We start from the raw sequence: 24191 nt of genomic DNA, 5'->3' as shown, positions 1-24191 counted from the left end.
ATAAAAAGATACACATATTAAACAACTTACAGAATTTATTTGAAAAGTAGGAAATAAAAAGAATGATTTTAACATTTATTTAGAATATGAACAAATCTAGAAAAAGTTGAACTACAGGAAAGAAGGCAGAGAGTACCGAAGTTGGCTTACTGGTCATCCAATATAAACAAGCAAAACCCAAGTTTCTTTCATGCAAATAAGCATTAAAGAGAAGAGCACAGGAATGTTTATAGAACAGGCCACAATGAGTATTTTAAAAATTTACATAAGAAAATGTACATAAATGAAAACATAAACTGGACAATTTACAAGAAATATTTTATAGGTTACAATAGGCTATAAGTTAGTTTATTATGAATAAAATTTGTATCACATCATACATTTTTACATCACAGATTCAGTGTTAAAAGAATTCCAACATGACAAAGCTTAGACTTGACAAGAACAATGCAACAGAATAAGGCAACTTAAACTGAAATGGCCTGTATAAATAAAACATACAAACATCTACATATGATTTGGTCAATAACTGGACAGGATTAAGACAAATGCCATTCAACTTCAGTTAAAGTCAAAGTCTCAATGTAGGTTCAAATAAAAAGGGAAAACATACAATGTATAAAAAAATAATAAAACCGTCTTAACAGGACTTACATCCTAATTCCATTAGTTGTATTTGGGACAAAGAAACTACGATACTGATGTTAGGTGTATAAAGTTACCTTTTGTTTCTAAAATTTGCAAACTAAAAAGGGCATCTTAGAAAAAAATTGTAAATTTAAAAATGGCTGATCTGCAATCACTACTAACTGTGCTGGGTATGATGTTCATGATTCAGAGAGACAATGTAAAGCTAAAATAATCTCAAACTATTTGCGTCACTTATGTATACTTTACGAATTATATAAAAGCTCAAATGTTTTCTTTGAAAGCTACTGAAACTGTAAGCCATGTAATGAATGAAAGATGTTAATAGCAAAAAGTCAGCAATATCTTAGAATTGAAGTTCAGTTGCATATTTTATACAATTCAAAACCTTGAATTTTAACTTCATTTACTCCTTTGAAAAATATATTCCTCTTTAGTTCTTTTAAACACAAAATTAGTGGCAGCTGCAGCAAAATGACTGAAAATTTAAAAGATAATCTCTTTACCCTAAGAGCCAGAATATAAAGACTTTTAGATTTTTTTTCTTAAGGAGAAAAAAATTTACTTCCCCTCAAACACATCATTCAGCACAACTATTTAGTACTTGAAGTCCCAGTATCAACTCACTGCTACATTTATTTTAATAAGCTAGGAATATCAGAACCACGTACAATCTTTTTATCCTCAGTTCTAAGGATAAAAGTATTTCAGGTCTTCATATTTGATGTAAATGACTAGAACACATGATATTTCAATTCACTTGAAGATAATTAAAACTGTTTTATAAATTTCTTTACAAAATGTGTTTGACAAAAGTAGTAAGTAATTCCTGGAGGGGTTCATCCCGTATCTGTTCCTACTCAAAATGACCAGAAAGAAGAAACAGCTTAAAGAAAAGCGCCACTAAAAATCCCAAATATATCTACTATTCAAACATATACATGAACCTACCAGGATGTTTCTTTTTGTACAATGAAAATGCTGTAATAATGTCCACGTAATTTTAAAGTTAACACAATAAAAATTCCAGATACTTCCACAGATTAAAGTGGACACACACACACACACTCTTTAATAATAAAGCCCTCATATTACTTTATCTACTTGGCCATTATAGGCAAGAACATAGCATTACGAGAGAATAACTAATACCATTTTACTGGTTTGGTGAGAATCCAGAATCTAGTGCCTCTATCAACATATACAAATCAAATTAATGCCAAAACAGGACACAACATATCTGAACATTTTTCGTCTTTCCAAATGCAGTCATGAATGGAGAAACATTTTTCAGAATCCCGATGATAACAGAGTCGTTTCCCATTGTAATAGATCAATTCCCTCATTTTACAATGAAAGAAAATAACATTCAAAGAATTTAGACCAGTGGCTGACACTATTTCTAATATAATACCAAGTTATGATCCCACATCTACCCAATACAGAAGCTATAGAGACTTCTCTGAGAAGTCTTTTTGGAAGTGGAAACTACTCAGAATTTTAGATATGGTCAAAAAGTTGGGGTGATTTACTTTTTATACCATCATTTTTATTAGGCATTAAAAATACTTTAAAGGAAGAAAAAAAATTAGGTCTTTTGGTCTTTGATTATTAGGCTCAGTAGAAATTATAAGACCACTACTAACTTAAATATTGAAAACAGGCAGTAATACAGATAAAGCACATTATTTTCTGAGGTTATTCGATGACAGAAACAGAGTTGGCTGAATTCGTTCGGTATGAGAATAAACCCCACATTTAATAAACTTATTAGGAAAATAGAACATCAATGACATTTCCTGGTAAATCATCTTAAATAAGGTCAAAGAGTATTACAAAAAGGGAATATTATTTCTAGTATTTTGCTTATACATACCACAAAACAGTGAGTTAAATGCTAAATAAAGCACACTCATTTATTTCTGATTATCCTTTAATCAGTTTTTACATGGCTTTAAATAAAAAAGGATTTCTAAACTATATTTTCTCAAATGCAATAGACTAAAAAGCATAAAGTGCTCAACAGAAAAAAAAAGATACACTACAAAATACGAACATTTTTTTCATATAGCAAGCAGAGTGGTTATAAAGGATATCTGGAAACTATTGCCTTGCTAAGCTTTCCACGAAGAATGCAACCTTAGAAAGGCAAGATGTGACAGACTGCTCTTACAAGGCAAAAGTTCCTCGGATATAGAGGAAAACCTTTCCCTTTAGCTGCATCATTTTTCTTACAGAAATGGGACTTTCAGGAACTGGTACCTAAAATACAGTAATCACATTTGCATGCAAAGGTAAAAAACTCAGGAATCTTTACAGTCTAATATTTGGCAAAGACTCTGAACCTCTTTAAAGACTGTCAATGGCCATATATATTACTGGCAATGGCACTGACTTAACCCAAATGAAGAGCCCACCTATCTGGAGTAGGGGAAAAGGAATGCCCCTGTTGACAGGCAAGTCAGTCTAATATTACGTCTTTGGGGAAACTGGATATAGAATTGAACGCCATTAGCTCTAAATGTCTCTAGTTAAAAGCCAGACTTTTTTTGGGGAGCGGGGTGTTGGTGGTGCAAAGTTCTAGACCTTGTGTTCTTCATCAAGCCCAAGACAACCTGATAGTGCTCTTTGTATCTGAAAGTATTTTATCACTTGTTAAGAATGGAAATTAAATCCAAAGTTATAAAGAAGAGTCTCTGTGTGTACAGAATTCAAGAATTAAAAGGGTCTCTTTTTAGACCTTTAAAATTGTCTTCTCAAAGTTCAATAAGATAAGGTTGGGGGGATTTAAGTCACTAGAATCATTGTATTTGCTTCAGTGAAGAAAACCAACATTTTAGAGATTGTTGATGCCAGTCAGGATGGGTCTTGGGCAACTTTATTAGTATCACTGGAAAAATGATAATACGGTATAATGAAATGAAAAGTAAGACATTTTTGGATTGGTCAGAAATACAGCTAGTCTGTGTAAAATAAACTAGCCCAAATGAGCTACTTCTTAATCTCCTTTTATATTAAAAAAAAAAAAAAAGTTCCCATATTTTCCCATAAAAAATAACACTTCCCATATCACCTCTCAAAAATTCTTTAAAAAGCCCTTATTCATAAAGTTTTATTTTTAATATTCATAAAGTTTTAATGGATATACCATAGTGTTCATTTTTAAGAGATAGTTCTGGACTGCACTGTCTAGTACCATAGCCACTATCCAAACGTGGCTCTTTAGAACTTGGAATGTGGTTAGCCTAAACTGAGGTGTGTCCTGTTTAAATATACACTGGTTTTAAACACAAAGTCGAAAAAAAAATACAGTATCTCCTAAATGACTTTTTATAGCGATTGTATGTTGAAATGGTGACACACCAGATATACTGGGTTAAATAGAAATATATAATCAAAATGATTTTCACCTCCTTCTTTTTACTTTTTAAATATGCTTACTAGAAAATGTGAAATTACATATGGCTTACACTTCATGTTCTTAAACTGTACAGTCTATTTCTATTATAGAACTTTGAAGCATTACGCTGATTGGGCTAAGAACTAAACCTATTTACCACTGTATGCTTATAAAGAATTTTGTGAGATCGTAATAAAAAACGAAAATCTTGGCAGTCTTTATCACAACTCTGTGTTCACACTTATTCCAGTAATTCTTGATTATACATGAGAACAGCCAAGAGCAACAGTGGTGAAACGGTTGTTCACTGTATATGTATTTTAACAGGTAACTTCAGTTTCAAAGGACATAAAGTATGAATCACATCCCAAATTAACCAAAGCACTGATCAAATTAACTTACATGGACTCCGACCATTCTGTTTCTTTCTTAAAGACAGCCCCATGCTATGGCTGCTAATACAGTTTGCCATGAACATGAAATTATCATTTAAAAACAAACATTTTGTTCAAATGTCCAAATTACAAAATTTTAAAAGAAACTGAACACATGGCTTTTTGTAGTGACAGAGGTATCTAGCTATAACAATGGAAACATTAAAGTAAGAAACATTTAGTCATTGTAGGATTTCAAAGTGACTTACTGACCTGACATGAATCCCAAGTTCCAAATATTCTAAAAAATTACCTTACATGCTTTCCCTCTGAATATTCACTCCTATTATTCATACGTTCATGCTTTTAGATAAATAAAACTGAATTTTAAACATCTGAGCATGAAACTTGAAAACTATAAGGAGAAATGTCTTTATCAAGCACTTCTACTGCAAACTATTCTTTATGGAGCAAAATTATGTTCCATAAAAACATATTAATACTTCTTTCTTCCTGTAAACAATTTTTAAGCTCTTCAAAGCATATCCACACTTACTAGTAATTTAAGGAGGTGAATATTTTTCCCAAGTCTACTTCTTAAACCAATTAAGTAACAGGTTTGAACAACTTTGCTGAACTAGACCTCCAAAAATGTTACTGCCAAAGTAAGTATCTGAAAAAATTAGTAACATTATAAAAAATGACTTCAAAATAGAGTACAAATTCCAAGGCAAAAGGTTTTACAAATTCTGGAACTATAATGCCTTTATTACCAGAATGTATAAAACACTGATCCTTTCCTAATTCTGCAATACTGCCCTCAGGCCCCTACAGTTTTGAAACAACTCATCTTTTAGATTCCATGACCTCTCTTTAGAATAAATGTGATTTTTGTTGCTGTTCATAATAAAGTCTCTAACTTTGAAGTTTCACACCTAATTAAACAGAAATGACTAAATTCAGGCCCAAGATAATGTGGTACAGAAAGAGCACGGGTCTCTATCAATGCATACAAACTATATTCTATTAGTATAGTCCTGGGACCTCATTAAATGGATTTTCAAATAAGTAATTAAGTCTCTAATTAAAAAACACAAAACATTTTTAAAATATAATGATTAACATAAAATACAGAAAGTGCAATTATCATCAATTATGTGATTTTCTAGGACTCATCTTAAAATTCAGGCTAATATTTAACAACAGTATTTCAATTAAATTATGGCATTTGAAAGAGCTTATACTTTGGGAAAAGATCATATAAACATGCTTTTTTGGTGGGAGAAAACGCTGAGAAAACTGCAATAATGAGTAATTCATACTGCCTTACCATTTCTAAAATCACATCAAAACAATCATCTTTGATAGCCATTTCAGTAAGTTTGATACAGGGTATGTTACTGCCCATTTACTAGTAACCAAGACACATAAGAACACACTTGTAACAAATACTCAGATCCAATTATCTTCAGGAGCTAAACATTTCAGAGACTTTAAGATTTGTGTTTGAGCATACAGTACTGAAATAGTTGGCTACATAAAATAAATAGAAAATCTTCTGAGAGGAAGCTCAATAATCAGAGGCTGTATTGCATTTTAAGGATTTAACACTGGATATATACAGAAGGGAAAGCATTTCAACGAGAAATACTTCACATGTTACCGAGCTCCTTCTTTTAATATGGCAACTTTTGGCAGCTTACCATCTTGACATTTAAAAATCAACAGGAATAGTGCTACTCTGTTATCCTTTGGTTCCCAGTGACAAATAATGCAGTAATAATGCCTCTGGTTTTCAGTTCCTCATGGATGACATTTATTAGTAGAGAATAACCTGATGCCTTTTAGCTGAAATTTGGCAGTCCAAGAAGTGCACCAACTGCTCCAAAGTATCCCTGCATAATTTTAAAACAATTATTAATGCAGTTCAGCTTTTAAATTAGCATACGATATTAACAACTGTTAGGAACAGATATTTATATATGATCTATTTAAGAACTCTTATTCAGAAACCTATTTCTGTGTTGTAAGCTAGTATTTGAAAAACATGAAATACATAATTTTGACGTGTGGCTTACAGACACTGAAAAGCTTCTACAGGGAGCCATTACTACAATTCTGAGCCCCTCTCCTCTTTCTTCAATACAATCCCTTTTGTTTCACCTGCCACTCTCCTGGCATCCAGCATGCCATGTGGAGCCTGCACAGCAGTACACCGTAGAGAGAGCAGTGACAATGAAACAAACACAAGAGAATACTCTGACTCTGTGTTATCAGAATTATTAATATGTCCATCTGACCAGAAACAAAACAATTCAAGGTAAATTGACTTAATCCAAACCATTATATGAACTGGTAATTTCAGACCAGAATAACTGGATGTAATGAATGAACAGGAAAAAAGTCCTAAAGAATGATCTCCAAAATTTTAACAGTGGTCTCTCTGGAGGTGAGGTTGTGGTGGGGGGATTAAGGAGAATTTCCATTGCTAAACTATTTATTTTTGTGGTGTTCACATTTGTTATCTCAGGGGAGAAAAAGAGAAAGGAATACAATTTAACTAAGTACACAAGCAGCCCCAATATCTAAGGAGCTCACAAGATCTATTATCACTCTCTCTTGGTCAGAAGAAGCGGGAAACTCCATGTTAATGGGATGCCTACCAGATTACAGTAACCCTATCCCCCAACTCAAACTGAAATGAGAGACTCAATATACTATTTAGGCAAATCATAGTTTTATACTTATGAGTACACAGTAAGAAGCAACATATGAAACCTGTATATAAAAGCATGCTGTTAAAATTCACAAAGCATTATTTTTCAATCATACCTCATGCTCTAGAAACAACGCTTTCAGTTGACCTTTTGACCAATAATCCAGTGCATATGCCAAAAGTTTCATTGAGAGAGTATTGACACGTAAAAAGTTCCCAACAAAGACAACTCGGTTTATTTTCTAAAAGAAAAGAACAAAGAAAATGAGTTCAAATAAAAATTATCAAGTAGAATTTATAATATAGAAAATCTCTACTTTAAGATTCCACTCACTAATTTGGTTCCATAGATAACTTGAAGGAAATCTTATATGGAGGAACTGGTGTTTCAGTCTTTCTACTCACAATAATATACTGAACTTTTGAGCGTACATTTTTGCATACTGAGTTTGGCTAGTGTAAACTATGGCCCTTAATTATTGTCAAGTGGCTGGTGAAAATCTAGATCTATAGGGCAAAGAAAAAAGGTTCCAGATTATTGTCAGCCCCCCAAAGTGAAATATTCCCTAAACTTGGGTTAAAACATCTGCTAATGGCTCCCTTAGCTAACTACTACACTGTTATTGAGAAAAGTAGAATTCTGGATTTAAACAGAATAATTCAAAGAATTAATTTGGGTCTTTTCACAGATGTTCTCTGCTGGAGCTTCTCTTTCCCCAAATATCTGCATGCTGATTATCTCACCTCCTTTCAATATTTATCCAAGGGTTGAATTTTCAGTAAAGCCTTCCTTCAACAATCTAATTACTCAGCAGTTTGTTTTCTGCTGGTCTACTCTCAATTCTCTTTATCTTATTTAATGATTTTCTTTTTTAAAAAATAGCATTTATCACCAAATATATACTAAAAATTTATTATGTCACCAGAATGGATGAAGTTGCATAAAGTCACAGACCTTTGTTTTTTTTTTCACCAATGTATCCCAAGTACCTAGAACAATGCCTGGCATATGGTACTCTATAAAATACTTCATGAATAAATGAATGAACAAATGAAGGATTCCCTCAAAAAGTAAAATTCCCAATTCATTTTAAGTGTTTGATATTTACGAAAATTAAATAGGTAAATACATCTATTACATGAAGGCAGAATTGTATACATAATCTCCTTCAAATAAAAATAACCCAACAATGAAAGTAAACATAGGAGTACATGCTTTTTGTTAAGTACACATCATTCAGAGTTCAGGTGAAGAACAAGTCTCAATGCCTTCATAGCCCTGTACAATGCTGCTTGATCCATATGCAACAAGGCAGCACTGTAAAGAAGCCAAAGGCAGTAAGAAAACTTCTAAGCACCTCGCTAATTAAATTTAATATTAACAGCAAAAAACACCCTTTTCAATAATTAGTTACTTCAGAATCATCCTGATTGGTTGATTTCTTGGTTGGAAAGATTTTTCTTTTCTATCTTCAAGAAATTTAGGTTGTATATTTCTGAAAAAGTTTCTAGATAAATCTGAAAATGTAACTATTTCTTTGTTCTATTTCCAACTTGAATTATCTGCTACTTTCTTTAAAAGTAAAGTAACAATTAGGTGCACATGGCATATACAGCTAATGAGCTTTGGGATTTAATGGAGATCTCAAATCTATAGGTCTCCTTAAGGAACACAAAGAAGCCCTGCTGCATGTACATGAAGCTCCAATCCACATTTTTCGAATAGTTAATTTTTTTTACCTCATTAACAGCACACATTCGTGCCACAGAACCAATGTTATTCGTGATAGTAACTAAAGTAGCTCTTGCTAGATCTTCTTTACTAACAGATTCTCGCTTCTCCTTATAAATCATATTCCCAAAACTGCAGAGAAATGAAAAACAAAATTCTGTTGATTATAAGCAACATTTCATATATTTTTGGAATTTATCCTACAGATAAATTTACACAAGTACAAAATATGGTATATAACAAGGTTACTGACTGACCCACTGAACTATATATAGCAGAATACTGGAAAGCACCCTCAAACTCGCATAAATTCACACAATAAAATACCAAGAGACTGTTACTAAGGGAGGGAGAGTAGAAGGGTGAGAGGTAAAGGAAGAGAAGGGGGAGGGAGGGAGAGGGGGGGAGAGAGAGAGAGAGAGGGAGAGACAGAGAGACAGAAAAGTAGGGAGGGAGAGGGGGAAGCCCGCAGAGAGACTGGGATATATTGCCTACTGACTTCTTAATGTATGCATTTTTTCCTTTTTTTTTTTGAAGATTTTACTTATTTATTGAGAGAGCAAAAGTGAGAGAGATCACAGAGGGAGAGGGAGAAGCAGACTTGCTGGGGAGCAGAGAGCCCAATGCAGAACTCAATCCCAAAACCCTGAGATCATGATCTGAGCTGAAGGTAGAAGCTGAACCAGCTGAGCCACCCAGGTGCCCCCTTAATGTGGATCTTATCTTTAAACTACATGAATGTTCAGAACTTGGAACCTAACGTGGGTAAGAGTAAGCCCCAACAACTTCCTGATATGTTGCCTTCTAAAAACTAAATAAACAACTTTAATTATAATATAGATATTAAACTTACCTAGATGCTACAGCCCAACCTGGCAGACCGAATCTTTCATAATCTCCTCCGTAAATGTCACGGACCAGTTTGTCAGCTTGGGTGCTGTCACCTTTGGATGCCATTTCAAGAGCCTCTTCAAAACTTTCACAGCCAGTCAATAAACAGCATAAACCCAGAAAGGTACCCCCTCCAAGGCTTAAAAAAAAAAAGAACACTAAGTAAGTTACATTGACACTGAATTCTTCCTCCAGAGTGAAAAGGTGGATATCCATGTAATTAATAAACACAAATAATGAACACACTGCTAATGCCAAGTGCTGAAATATCAACATAATGAAGGTAAGAAAAATGCCAAACCAAACTTGTCAGATGAAAGAATAAAGCAAAGGCGGGAGTGGTGGTGGGGGTGGGATTAGTTGGTGATAGCAACAAAAAGGCAGAAAGAGATTATCTTCTAACATCTTTACCCAATTCCTTAAACTTTGTAACTGCTAAAAATAAATGCTTTTACATGTGGGGGAAAAAAGTAGTAAGTGTTAAAAATTAGTACCATATGAATTAAAAGGAGAAACTTTTAACTCCAAAGAATAAATGGTTTCCAGGAAAGGATTTAGTGGAAGGCCTATTTACTTGGTCTGACAAGGCTGAAATCAATTCAATGTGACACATTAGCATTTGAAATAACCCAGAAATGAATATGGTGAGAAAATTCATGTTAGGCTGGTCAGTAAGTTGATGACAAAAATTTACTTCGTTCTATTATTCTTTTGGATATGCTGATTAAAATGAAATCATGCCCCTCTAATCCCTAAAATAAAAACCTTTGCTCCCCAGTCTCTCCTAAATTTCTAACGGACTCCATCTATCCCTGATCACTGTTAGAATTTAGTTAATGGACTGAATTTCTTTTAGAATTGATTGAAATAGGTAATATTTCCCTATAATTCTTTGGCACAGAGTTATAGTAGAGGTAGATTTTTAGCCATCAGAGAGATAAAATACTAACTAAATTTAAGTATCACTTTGGGTGCCTGGCCAACTGAGTTGGTAGAGCACATGACTCTTGATCTCAGGGTCTTGAGTCTTGAGCCCCACATGGGGGTAGAATTTACTTAAAACAAAAAATTTAAGTATCACTTTAATAAGAGTACTACTTTAAAACAGAAATGAGTTTTTTCATAAACCCCCAAATCTTTCTTCCTCAAATAATTAGAGGAGTTTCTACCCGCCCCCCCTTTTTAAAAGATTTTATTTTATTTGACAGAGAAACACACCGAGAGAGGGAACAAGCAAGGTGAGTGGGAGATGAAGAAGCAGCCTTCCCACTGAGCAGAGCCCAATGCAGGGCTCAGTCCCAGGACCCTGGGATCATGACCTGAGCCAAAGTCAGAGGCTTAACGACTGAGCCACCCAGGAGCCCCAGTTTCTATCCTTAAAAGCTGATCAAGTACATGTATCAGAATCATAAAGACAATTATAAAACTTCATTTCACAATAATATTTCAGGCATTATAGAAAATCTTATGGGATATTTAGAGGATCCATGTTATCCCATAACAAGCTCATGTTAAATTCATCTTGTAAGAATTATTTCACTTGGTTGAGCATCTGATTGTTGATTTCAGCTCAGGTAATGATCTCAGGGTCATGAGACTGAGCCCTGCATGGGGCTCCCTGATCAGATGGAAGTCAGCTTGAGATTCTCTCTCTCCCTCTGCTCCCACCTCCCACTCTCTCAAATAAATAAAATAAATCTTAAAGAAAAAAAGAATTATTACAATGTTGCCCACTTAAACGTGAATCTAATCCAACCAGCATGCAAGCGGACCAGTGGCAAACTTCAGGCTTAAACAGATCTATGTAACAGTGAAAAACAAGGAGAGGAATGAATGCTTTGGAAAACAGAAAGTCACTGTTTAAGTACCAGTGACATTCCAGATAAAAATTACATCTTACAATTATGGAAATTTTGATGCCAACTGATGTTAAGCAAATATAAATATTTAATTATTTTAGTTTGAGTCTTACATACATACCTTATAAAACACATATTATTTGTAACACTCTAAGTTATACTTACATATCTACATTTTTTGCTACTGTACAAACGTATCCTAGAGGCTAGCATTAAGATGATTTCACAACTTCTGTGTATAAAACAACATGAATGCTACAATAAGAACAGAAAGGTCACTACCTTGTCCCGGTTACTCGTTTATAGTTGTCTTTGGAATGGACTGCTAAAATACTGACTCCTGAACCAATGTTCACTATCAGCAGTGGATAGGGATCATCCAGGTTAAAAGGCATCTTTTGGCATCGCTCAGGTTCTGAGGCATTAGCAAAATAATAGCACTCTGCTTGTCCATTGAAACTGACAGAATCTATATACAGCAAGCCCTTTACAAGGCAGTCAAGTTCATCCAGTTTGTGCAGGTGGAGGTTTCCAATCTATAAAAAACACCATAGAAGTTTTATAAAGTGAACAAGGACAGTACTCAAAATATCTGACTCAAATGCACTGTATAATTTTCATGTACTTTATAAAACTTCAAATCATCTATGACCCATACATTTTCACTTGTTTTGTTTTGTGTCAGAATCTCTTAGTCCAGTGGTTCTCAGTGATGGTGGTAATACCTCTGGATACATTCTGGAAATTTTTAGAGATATTTCAGTTTTCGCAAAATGGAGAGGAGGACAGGACCAAACTAACATACAGTGGAAAGGACTTGGGATGCCAGATACCTGCAATGGGTAGGGGAGTTGTGCAAAAACAAATTATCCCATTCTTGCCTAATCTTTGAGACTTCTGACAGACATTTTTTTAGGCAGCAGCAAGGAAATTTGTTTGTAATTATCCCAGCCTATGGAAGCACAAAGTATTCTTCATCTGGCTTTAATATATATATGCTAAATTTGCTGGGAATGCAACCACCATTTAAACTTTTTTATTGCTTGGAATTTTCCCAAGTGTTATGTCACAAACAGCATACCATTTCTGGTACAAGATTCTCCTAAAACATACCGTATCAATCTACTAGCATTTGTGGCTTTAGAATTCATGGTGAATTTATGTTTAAGTGCCAGCATCTAACTATCTCATTATGCCCTCTCATGTGATCATACCAGAGAATCTACCCATTTTCTAAATACCTTCATTTCCTATCTCTATATTATAGTTTGGGTAACTAGTTTGAAATTATTAAAGTCATTTCAGGTTAGTAAAAAATGTATTATAAACTATTTGTAAAAAAGATCTCAGCTCAGAGATCACTTCCTCTGGGAAGCTTTCGTTCTCCAGAACTTGTTAGGTAACACTACTGTGGTGTTCCCATGACCCTGCTTTTCATAGCAATACTATTAATTATAACGCACTGTACCTTTACTTGTAACCCACTGATCTGTGTGGTATAGATACTGCACTCTTTCAAAGCTAAGACTGTCTTATTCCCAGCTGAGTTCTGTGTCTAGCATAATACCAGACACAGGCTAAGTGCTCAAGTATTAGCTTAATAAATGATTATTAATATAAACAGTTATTACAGAACTTCATCACTAGAAAATATTGATATTACTGGGGCACGTGGGTGGCTTAGTCCGTTAAGCGTTGGCCTTCAGCTCAGGTTGAGACTGAGCCCTGTGTATGGGCTCCTGCTCAGCATGGAGTATGCCTCTCCCTCTGCCCCTTCCCCTGTTCATGCTCTAATACATTAAACACACACACACCCCTTAAAAAGAAAAAAAAAAAGAAAATATTGATACTTCAATGGCCAGGTAAAAGCTGGCTTCAAAGATGCCACTTCTGGTAGGAATTCTGGCAAACACTAAATATCACATGTTCAAGCAAAATAGTCTCAAATTTATGAAACTTTTGTTAAAATTACCCAATAAATTGAATACAAATTTAGACTTTTAAACTATCCTATAATTTAAGGGTCTCACTTATGTGAGCCATATAAATCATCACTTATGTTCTATTAACAGAACTTAAGAAATTAAATGGTTCATATGCATATTTTCAAAGAAAACAAATTTTAGTAGCCCCAAATACCAACATTCTAATCTTTTTTTATTCTAATGGAAAGGACTAGAAGCTTGACAAACCCCCAGTAGCACTTAAATCAGTGTTTACATAGTCCTCTTGCCATATCCAAATGACCCCCTTTGAAATAGGAACATGGTAAGGTTGGTGTATAAAACCAGAAAAAAGGAGTAATGGGGACTCTCATTCAATGTCTACTTAATCAAAAGACACTGGCTTTAGCAGATTTCTTTATTTTTGGTGGAGGGGGGGCAGGGAAAGAGATGGCCCTGGGAGAAAGTACTGTATGGATAATACATAAAAGCAATGCAAACACAGCACAATGCAATAATAGTGAAAATAATTCAAACACCACTTATATTTGGCTTTCTATACTGCCAAATTCACTGACATTGACCCTTTTACTGTAGCTTTATAGTAGTCCCTAAACTTAGCAGGTTTTACCAAATATTATGGACAATGTGCCCAAATCTGGACAATTTTCTACTCGCTTATAAAGGTAATAATTAAGGGCCCAGGTAATAATTAAGGGCCCCAGATGAAAAGCTGGTCATGAATACATACTTCCTCCATATCCAGCATGGGGAACTAATATAGGAAGCATGCTAGATATAAACAGCCTTGTATTTTAAAAATTAAAGAGGGGGTGCCTGGGTGGCTAAGTGGGTTCAGAGTCCAACTCTTGGTTTTGGCTCAGGCCATGATCTCAAGATTGTGAGACTGAGCCCCACGATGGGCTCCATGCTCAGTGCAGAGTCTGCTAGTCCCTCTCCCTTGGCTCCTCATCCCCACCCCTCCCGCCACACACACTCTCTCAAATAAATAAATCTTAAAAAAAAAAAAAGAGAAAGAGAGAGAATGGTATCAATTTTGGGTTTTGAGTAAGATACCTACTGTGCGAAAATCTTCTTCAAACTTGTAAGCACCACCTCCTGTAGCACATAGCACCGTGTGTAATGTTGAGAAGTTTTTATCTCTTCCCATTTGAATAAAAGTAGGCAGGTCGTGGGTTGGAAATCTGATAAAGTGCAAGTTCCCTCTTCGCCCAAAAAGTGTTAAATCCTTCAGTTCAAGATGTACATCCCGAATACCAGTGGATCCATATGCTACATTAGAAGTCAAATATTTCCGGATACTTTTTAAGCTCTCAACTTCTTCTTGCTCTTCCTCTGCTGTGATATCAATAGGTTCAAAGTATGAGAGCTTTACTAGAGTCCCCCCAATGTCCATGCCAAACCATGGGAAAGCTGTGGATAAAAAACATACATATATATCAACTCTAGAAATGCAAATTAGGAGATAGTTAACTATCCACAAACATCATATACCCTGAATTATGCAGTCAATATTTTTGTGGTTAGATGCTGCTTCTATATGGAACTCAACTTTTTCCCTTCAAAGTATTATTTTATATGTTTTCTAAAAACCTGTAACAAAGGCCCAGGGCCTTTTCACTCCTGGTCAGGTAGGTATTCCTTTTCATTTATTAAATACCATATGCCCCAAGGGATCAAGAAAAATTTGGACCAATTTTGTTTTAATAAATAGGTCATCCCCTACAGCTTGATAATGCTTCTAATAAGATTTTAACGTAATAAAATTGGCCTATAATTACTTCAAGCAACCCAAGGGAAAAGTACCTCCTTAAAAAGAAATCTTAGTCTTTGCTCATTAAACATTATATTTCTTTGGTACATCTAGTTAATAAAATTAGCTATTAATGTTGAAGATAAGTCTACTTAGGCCCATTTGGGCAGGCAGTTATATCATTTGGGTTTGGAACCTGATGCTTTTTCACTAACTGTACTTACGTAACTTTGGAAAAGCCATTAGATTAAATTTTCTGAATACTAGTTTTTTAAAGGTTTGTTTCTATTCTCTGGGATCTTAAACAAAATGACAGAGACTCAAGAATAATTTAATACTTAAGATATACACATTACAGGCGTGTGGGTGGCTCAGTGGGTTAAAGCCTCTGCCTTCAGTTCAGGTCATGATCCCAGGCTCCTGGGATCAAGCCCCAAATCAGGTTCTCTGCTCTGCAGGGAGCCTGCTGCTTCCTCCTCTCTCTCTCTCTGCCTGCCTCTTTGCCTACTTGTGATTTCTGTCTGTCAAATAAATAAATAAATAAAATCTTAAAAAAAAAAAAAAGATATATACATTACAGTATACTTCAGAACAAAATGTATTTAACAGTTTAGTGTAAGTTGTCAAGGAAAACTAGTTCCCTCCAAAATCTGCTTTTTAAATATTAATATTTTATTTGAAATATGTGACTATTAGAAACCAGGTTCATACAATTCAACAAGAAAAGATTCTATACATTTCTGTATTTCAGAATTTATGTTTACTGAAATTAGTAAATAATATTAAATGAGGAAGGAGTAGTTCTCATTATCTTCTGGAAAATAGTTCACTTGTCTTTTTTTTTTTTTTTAAAAGATCACTTGTATTTGTATTTGAAACCCAATTTCCAGATTGGGTTTCCAGAGCTACACTGAAGAGTATTAAAAAAGAAACTTCTTAAAAAAAAAAAAAAAAGTAAAATAACTTAAGACTATAATCTGAGGGGCAGTAAGATCTGAAACAGGTATAACACTTTTGTGTCACCTATAGATTTTTATAAGCAACTAAAATATTAAAGAGACAGACTAAATTTTCTCAATTTTTAAATCCCTAGTAGCAAACAGCAATACTAACAGTTATAGAGGGGAAATTTACAGCAACTGTTTGCTTGGACAACCACTGAAAGAAAAAACAATATGGAGTACCTCTACTGATCCAATAAATCAGAGAGAGATACCTTCAGAATTTTCCCAATCATAATTAGGACACTTTTCAGTGGACATTAGATAAAACATAGGAATGCTACTGGTATAACTGAAATTATTTTTAAGATTTTATTTATTTGGAAGAGAAAAGGGGGGGCAGGAGTGGAGAAGGGCAGAGGGAGAGGGAAAAGCAGACACCTTGTTGAGCACAGAGCCTGACATGGGGCTTCATACCAGGACCCTGATACCATGTCCTGAGCCAAAGGTAGACACTTAACTGACTGAGCCACCCAGGAGCCCGATTTCTCTTATTTGTTGATGTTTGATTCTAGATTTCATGGGGACAGGTGTGCAAATCACTGTTCCACATAAAGTGCATTTTGGGATAGAAAAATTTCTACAAGATTTATTAAGCTAAAAACCTTTATTTTCCAAAATTAAAAATACTTTAAAAACTGTTTTAAGTTTATAGTTTTCCTTTCTGTGTTTTTGTCAGGTGTCAAAATATACAAATTACTTCAGAGCAAACTACAATGCTGCAAACATTACCAGGTTCAAAGTTCATGATATTTTTATTTCAGTCAGAAGTCCCTGTCTGCTCCCAGGTTTATAAACATGTGAAAACTGCTGTTCTTGAAAGAAAAAAACCCAATTAACGTTTATGTGAAGAACTTTTAATTCTTACACGAAAACATAAATTAAGTTTCGAAAGGACTTTACAGCCTAGGAAGATTATCTGACGTTTGTAGATGAAATACTGGAGAGTAATAAATTTTCTACTTTTCTAAAGCTATGCAGGAGCACCAAGGTTTTTGAGCCCAAAGGTCAAGGGCCAATTCTAATACCTAACTGTGGAGTAGGCAATAGAAAGTCTCACTGAATGAAATCCTGTTTGTGAGATCTAGGGTGCTCAAAAGTATTAACTAGTTCTTTCCCAGAGAAACTACTGCTTAGATATAATTATAGTTAAATTGATAAAGAAAAAGAAACAAAACCTTCCACTGCTTCTTCTTTTAAAAGGCTTTTGTTGAGGGATGCCTGGGTGGCTCAGTTGGTTAGGCATCTGCCTTTGGCTCTCAGGTCATGATCCCAGCCAGACTCCTGGGATCACGTCCTGCATCAGGCTTCTTGCTCAGCCGGAAGCCTGCTTCTCCTTTGCCTGCTTTGCCTGCCACTCCCTGTGCTTGTGCACGCACGCTCTAACAAATACATAATATCTTTAAAAAAAAAAAAAAAAGGAAAAAGGCTTTTGTTGATATATTTGCATGAAACAACCAAGCTTGTCCTACCTGAAAAAGAATACTCCACACAGAAAAACAAAAAACCAAAAAAAAAACCTCCACACAGAAAGTAAAAAAATAAACAAAGCTATGTTTTATTATTACAGTATATCAAATCCCTCGTTTCTTTTAAATTACATTAATTACTGAAGAATACTCTAAGATATGTATGACATGTAATGTAACACATAAAGAATAACAATCACCAGCCTAGGTGGCTCAGTCAGTTAACTGACTCTTGGTTTCAGCTCAGATCATGATCTCAAGGTCGTGACTGAGCCCTGCATTAGCTCTGTGCTTAGTGGGGAGTCTGAGCGAAGATTCTCTGTCTCTTTCTAAAATAAAAAAAAAAAAAAAAAAAAAAGAATAACTACCAACAACAACCATGAACTCATGAAATAGTATTACCATTCAATTTTAAATCTTTGTGTGACCCACTTTTGTACACTGGACTACAGGAACAGAAGGTTCTATGAAAAAAACTGCAAATTAAATTGGAAAAACTGTAAGATTTCTTTAACGGTTATTGACCACAGAGGTCAGTTTTTAAAATTAAGAATGCAAAAAGCCCAAACTCATTTCACATCTAGCCTATGAGTCATGTTTGTTCTTTTAGTGCTGTCTGTTCTTAAGGGAAGGGTAACTAGAGATGCTATATTGTAGTCGAATTTCTCAGTAATCATATGCAAACTATAACATGACATGTGCTTTCTATTTCTTAGTAAATCTCAATTATGGCAATTTTCTTCTTAAAATCAGGAAGGTAGGGATTGAAAGAAGTCAGCCTTGCCAGTAACTTCAAAGAAAAAAGGTTGGTTAATAGCCACCTTTGGCACAGTGAGACATTTAACTCAGCAGAATTCTGAATTCATTTCCTTATGCCAGAGGGGGAGAAAAAAAAAAATCACATTAAAAAAGTATGAGGACCCTCTGCCGTGGGAGCCATGGAGGAGCAGAAGCCATGGCTCTCTAGCCTACTCTATAGCCGTGGGCCTCAACAAGGGCCACAAGGTACATTAGAATGTGAGCATACTGAGGCACAGCCACCGCCATGGGCACCTCATCAAGCACACCAAGTCTGTGCGGTCTCAGATGATCCTAGATGATCCCAGGTGTGCCCCACATGAGCAGCATGCACAAGGTCTCCAAGGACAAGTGTACCCCCAAGTTCATCAAGAAAAGGGTGGTGACATACATCCAGGTCAAGAGGAAAAGAGAGGAAATGAGCAATGTCCCGGCAGCCATGGGGTAGGCAGCAGCCAAGAAAGAAGGACCGAACCCCCTCCCCCCTCTGTATATACTAAAGCCTCTTTGGAACTTGAAAAAAAGGAAAAATTAATTTTTTAATTTTATTTTTAGGCACTCTCTACACCCAACATGGGGCTCGAACTCACAACCTGAGTTCAAGAGTCCCATGCTCTACTGATTGAACCAGTGAGGTGTGTATCACAGAAAACACAAATCCTTAATTATGATCCACTTCTATCATTTAGTAAGTGGTCTGATTACTGATCTTTACATTTTCTAGTACATTAAAAAAAAAAAATTTGTCACCGAAACAGGAGGGGCAAAGGGACATGGAGCTCAAACTTTATTTACAATTCTAAATATGAGGGAACTATAAGGTTATTAAGTACAACCACTGGTCCACTAATAGATCATGAGGTAAGAAAAAAATACCAAGTTTCCTAAAAAATCAGGCAAGTATCTATACCGATAGTTTTGTTGCTTCTAGCTGAGACAGGTTAAAGGTCGGTCACTAGCACATAAGCAGGCTACTTACTGCATATAACGTCAACATTTTTTATTCTTTGATAATAAAACTCTCCACTGCCAAGGTGAAAATAATGAACCAAAACACATATTTAAAAGTAAAATACACACTTCATAAATACAAATGAGTACTTTTGATGATGGGAAATAAGCACTGCCTTCTCCAGACTTTTCTAGAATCTATTTGGCGTTCAAAAAAATAACAACGCCTGTTCTGTTTCTCAGCTGAGCCTAACAGAGCTGTCAGTTCCCCATCAGTAACAAAACATCCAGAACTACCATAAGCATAAAGTGCTACCAAGAATTTTATCTTTCTTACCAGGTAGATTGTGTGTGAAGAAACCTGCCAAGTCCAATCCCCTTGATATCTAGCAGAAGATACCTTGCCACGGGGCAAACTGTTGATTTGTAACAAAATATGTTATAAGAGTTTGGTGTCTTGCTAGATGTGAAGGGGTGGGGGAGAAACATTAAAGAACTGTTTAATTGCTACTGCTCCATGCAGATTTCAGCCCAAAGGGATCCTATGCCAGATTTAATTCTTTAGCAGAAAGAGGGGCCAAATGATGAAAATGTTTAAAACATTAGTGGATTATTTTAAGAAACAAAATTCTAAAATGGGCATGTGCACAGGTAAATTCCAGGTATGCTTCAGTTCTTAGATAAAAAAGCCATTAATTTTGCTCTTCCTGATAATCATTCCAAATAAAAATGCTGGTGTTTTGAAACAGACTAAGAAAATAACCATCTTCACACCTTCAGTATCATAATTCCTTAGAAGAGTGTTAGGTAAATATTTCTTTTTCCTTTGGTAAATTAGGTACATCCAAGGGAATACTAGAAACTATCACGTTCAATTGTACTTCATTATCAACTGGAAGGGATAATTTTTTTTTTTTTTAAAGTAGGCTCCACACCGAGCATGGAGCCCAACATGGGGCTTGAACTCACAACCCTGAGATCAAGAGTCAGATGTTTAACCAAATGAGCCACCCAGGTGCTCATGGAAGTGAAGATTCTTAAGTAATGATTCAATTTACAAACAGGCCAATCAAATTATATAGAAGCAAAGGACACACATATGCCATATAATTCTCTCTGCTCTTGACAAAAGCTTTAGGTAACAGCCTGGGTTAGCAGAGACTCAAAAACCTTCATCTTATCAAATTAAAAACGTGTCTTTTAGTATCATCGTGTTAATTAGGCTCCATGCCACAAAGGTAAGCAAAACAAAGGTTGAACATACCTTAAGACATCCCATCAACTGAGGTACAAAGGAACCCATGATTGTTTGGCTTTTAATATCTAGTATTTAAGCAGTGTGAAATATTTAAGTAAAGGTAAAGCAAACAAACACTGCCGTTTTTCAGGTTTCTGTATTTTCACAAGAAAAAATTTTTCACTAGGTTAATGTTTGACTTCATCCTTCCCTTAGAGTTGAATTAACACATACTTCCAATGCTAACCTTTTACTTATATTATACAGTCCAGCAGATGAAACTATTTCCTTTTCTTATTTTCTGGTTAAACACATGCATTTGATTTATAACCTAATATATTAGTGATGTATCTAAAAGCAATGTTCTAACACTCAGGGGAATGTATGAAAGTGTGAAGCCAAAGCTACTTGTTTAATACAGCAATGCATGTAAAGATAAAGCCTTACACATACGAAGTGCTCACTAAATTTATAATCACACACACACACAAAAAAACCCTACACAACTACTCAAAAACAACACAAATATGTTTTTAGGTAATCTGAGTGTTAATATTCCTAAAAACATTAGAAATAACACTCTCCAGTTACTTATGTTTATAATTTATAATGGAAATACTTCCCTCACAAAAACAAGATGTTCTTTAATTTTCGTATAAAGAACTAATGAAGCAGTAGTATCATTTTTACACAAAAGAAACAGGAAATGTTACTTTAGACTTCTAAATCCTATTAACAGACTAGTGTTTGAACATGACTTTTTTTTTTTTTTTAAAGATTTTATTTATTTATTTGACAGAGAGAGAGATCACAAGTAGGCAGAGAGGCAGGCAGAGAGAGAGGAGGAAGCAGGCTCCCCGTGGAGCAGAGAGCCTGACTCGGGGCTCGATCCCAGGGCCCTGAGATCATGACCTGAGCCAAAGGCAGTGGCTTAATCCACTGAGCCACCCAGGCGCCCCGAACATGACTCTTTTATCATTAATGGCCTCGTAATGTAATAGCAAGTAACTTAAAAAAAAAAAAAAAAAGTGTTTTGGGGGCACCTGAGCAGCTCAGTTGATCATGCATCTACCTTCAGCTCAGGTCATGATCTCAAGGTCCTGGGATGGAGCTCTGCAGCAGGAAATCTGCTTCTCCCTCTTCCCCCACTTGTGTACTGTCTCAAATACATATATCCTCAAAAAAAAAAAATTTTTTTTTAAAGGCGTTCTTTTCTCAACCTAAAGTTTATTGAATAAACCTTTATGTCTTTGCGGAAACACCTTTGACAGAGGTGGCATTCGTACCTGATTACAAGTGTGAACAAATCTAACAAATCATATTACTATCATGGAAAAAAAGAAAATACCGTTAAGAGCCTGCATATGAGCTTATCATAGTTAAACTTATTTTACTAAATGGAAGTTCTAAGACAAGCAAGGAAAATGCATGTGTTAAGGGAAGATATCCAAGTGTTTTACATGACTGCATCTGTTAAAGATTAGTTTAATTCAGCAAATATAAAACAATTATTAGAAGTGGTTCTACAGTACTGTCATTTATTTAAGCCTTCACATCACTATTTTATAGGCTCCCTGAACAAGAACTCTAGTTATCACAAGAAATCATCATTTAAAAAATTTTTTTTTCAGCAGGCAGATAAAACCTCCAGATCAGAAAGGTTTTCTTGTCTAAGTATTTGGACTAACCTATACCTCTTTGGGTGCAGAAAAAACACTGGACTATGAGGGAACCTCATTAGCACAGAGTTGGTTGGTACAGCCTTGGAAAAGTTACTCTGAGGCTAAATAAATTCAACTCCCTCATCTGTAAAATTAAGACCAAATTATCTCACATTTAAGTAACAATTAGTCGTTTTCAAAGTGCTTTGGTATGTTGCCTTTCTGGTGAGGTTACAAGAACCCTCAAGGGGCAGAACGGAAGGTGTCAATGCTCCCTTTTATAGATTTCTTAGAACTCTTAAGATCACATGAGACACTTAAAACTGTTAAATACCAATACAATTCTAAGATAAGCATGCTTCCCCATATTCCTGGTTCCTCTGAGAGAATATACTTACAAAGTTTGAAAATCACAACGAGTGATTAAATAAGCTATTTACAGGAGTAAAAGGTTTTTAAAAGGCTAATAATAAAAGGAAAGGAAAGTTGATCTCTTTTAAAACACGTGAAGAATGTTTTATTAAAAAGTACGTTCAAAAATAGTCGTAGAAAAACCTCTAATAAGAGCATTCAACAAAGTATTAATAGTGGTTAGCTCTGAGTGGCGGGAATACCCGCGATTTTTATCTTTTTTTGTCTCTTCTTTTAAGCAAACACGACCTAGTTGTTATTCTAAACAAAAACAAGCCAAGGCAATTACCCACTGGTAGGTTACAGGCGTGTTTTAAAAAGATTCTAATTTTAACAGCAGTGACAACTCCCAGGAACACACCCGTATTTCAAGGACACAAGCGGGAAGCACAGCAATTAGTGAAAGAAAAAGAAAAAGAAAAAAAGAAAAAGGTGGCAAATGCCCCCACGCAAATGACACCCATTTTCAACCCGACTTCAGAAGAAGCTGGGGGAGTGGACTGGTAGCTCTAGCCTTGCCTGGCAAACACCGAATCAAAAGATTCCCCCAAGCGCGTCCCAGATCTCGAGGAGGAAGTGGGAGGAAAGGGCCAGGGGGCGGCAGGCGCTCGTCACGCGCGCAGAGGAGGATGGAGAAGGCTCCATCCCGAGGCTGAAATGGCCCTTGCGCCCCCATCCCGTGCAGGGCGCCGGCGACGAGCGACAGGCCGGGAACGAGGCCGCTCGGTTAAGGCGCTTCCACACGGGACCCAAAGTGCTCTCCCAACCCGGCGGACCCAAGCCCTCATCTTACAGGGTTTCTTGGCATCCTTGATCTTCATGGCGTCTGCGGAAGGAACCCGGGGCAGGTTCGGGCCCGGAGAACGCAGGTAGTGGCGGCGACTCTGTAGCTGCCTTGGCCGCGCGGGAAGGCCCAGCCGGTTCCTCCCCTCAGGCCGGGCGGGGCGGGCCTAGGGCGGGGCGGCGGCGCCTGAGGCGAGGCCCGGCCCAGGGGCGGCCTCCCCACCCCCGTGAGGGTGTGCCGGGACCGAGCGAGCTGGGGAAGGCCGCCGGCCTCGCCGCTCCGGGGCCCCCCCGCAGCCGCTCCAAACAAAAGGCCCCGGTCCCCCGAGCCGCCGCCGCCGCCGCCGCCGCCGCCGCCGCACTAAGAAATAGCCCGCCCAGGCCGAGAGCCCACGTGATACAAGCTCCCCCTCTCTCCGCTCTTCGCGGGCTGCTGGGGATTGTAGTTCTCCGGGTTCTGACGCCTTGGTCTTTGGCGGCAGCTGTAGGGTCGGACTACAAAGCCCAGGATCCATCGGGGTCCCTCCTTTGAGGCCCCTCCAC

General features: G+C 36.3%; 1 protein-coding gene and 1 pseudogene across 2 annotated transcripts; one reads left to right on the top strand and one right to left on the bottom strand.

Annotated features, from left to right (window-relative positions):
- Nucleotides 1-17: 17 nt before the first annotated feature.
- Nucleotides 18-24119, bottom strand: PANK3 (pantothenate kinase 3). Of its 2 annotated transcripts, XM_045999826.1 has the most exons (7): nucleotides 23659-24119; nucleotides 14645-14997; nucleotides 11903-12156; nucleotides 9724-9900; nucleotides 8879-9002; nucleotides 7255-7380; nucleotides 18-6317 (listed from the first exon to the last, which is right to left on the bottom strand). In XM_045999826.1, the coding sequence occupies exons 1-7, from the start codon at nucleotides 23684-23686 to the stop codon at nucleotides 6267-6269; spliced, it is 1113 nt and encodes a 370-aa protein (XP_045855782.1). In that variant the 5' UTR covers nucleotides 23687-24119; the 3' UTR covers nucleotides 18-6266. The 2 variants fall into 2 exon arrangements, with proteins under 2 accessions (XP_045855782.1, XP_045855783.1); XM_045999827.1 differs by lacking the exons at nucleotides 11903-12156; nucleotides 23659-24119 and having other exon boundaries at nucleotides 14645-14800.
- Nucleotides 18402-19140, top strand: LOC123938328 (annotated as a pseudogene).
- Nucleotides 24120-24191: the final 72 nt, after the last annotated feature.

This window comes from Meles meles, chromosome 3 (genome assembly GCF_922984935.1).
Source record: "Meles meles chromosome 3, mMelMel3.1 paternal haplotype, whole genome shotgun sequence".
NCBI classification, from domain to species: Eukaryota; Metazoa; Chordata; class Mammalia; order Carnivora; family Mustelidae; genus Meles; species Meles meles.
The sequence above is the reverse complement of the archived record's forward strand: the minus strand, read 5'-3'. Positions and strand labels throughout refer to the sequence as shown.

Bases quoted from the DNA above. Each gene is read 5' to 3' on its own strand.
- PANK3 (XM_045999826.1), bottom strand. From the start codon at position 23,686: ATGAAGATCAAGGATGCCAAGAAACCCT. The intron at 9,003-9,723 runs GTAAGTTTAATA...ATTTCTCTGCAG, and splicing joins GGTTGGGCTGTAGCATCTAG to TTTTGGGAATATGATTTATA. The intron at 6,318-7,254 runs GTATGATTGAAA...AAAATTATGCAG, and splicing joins CGTTGTTTCTAGAGCATGAG to GGATACTTTGGAGCAGTTGG.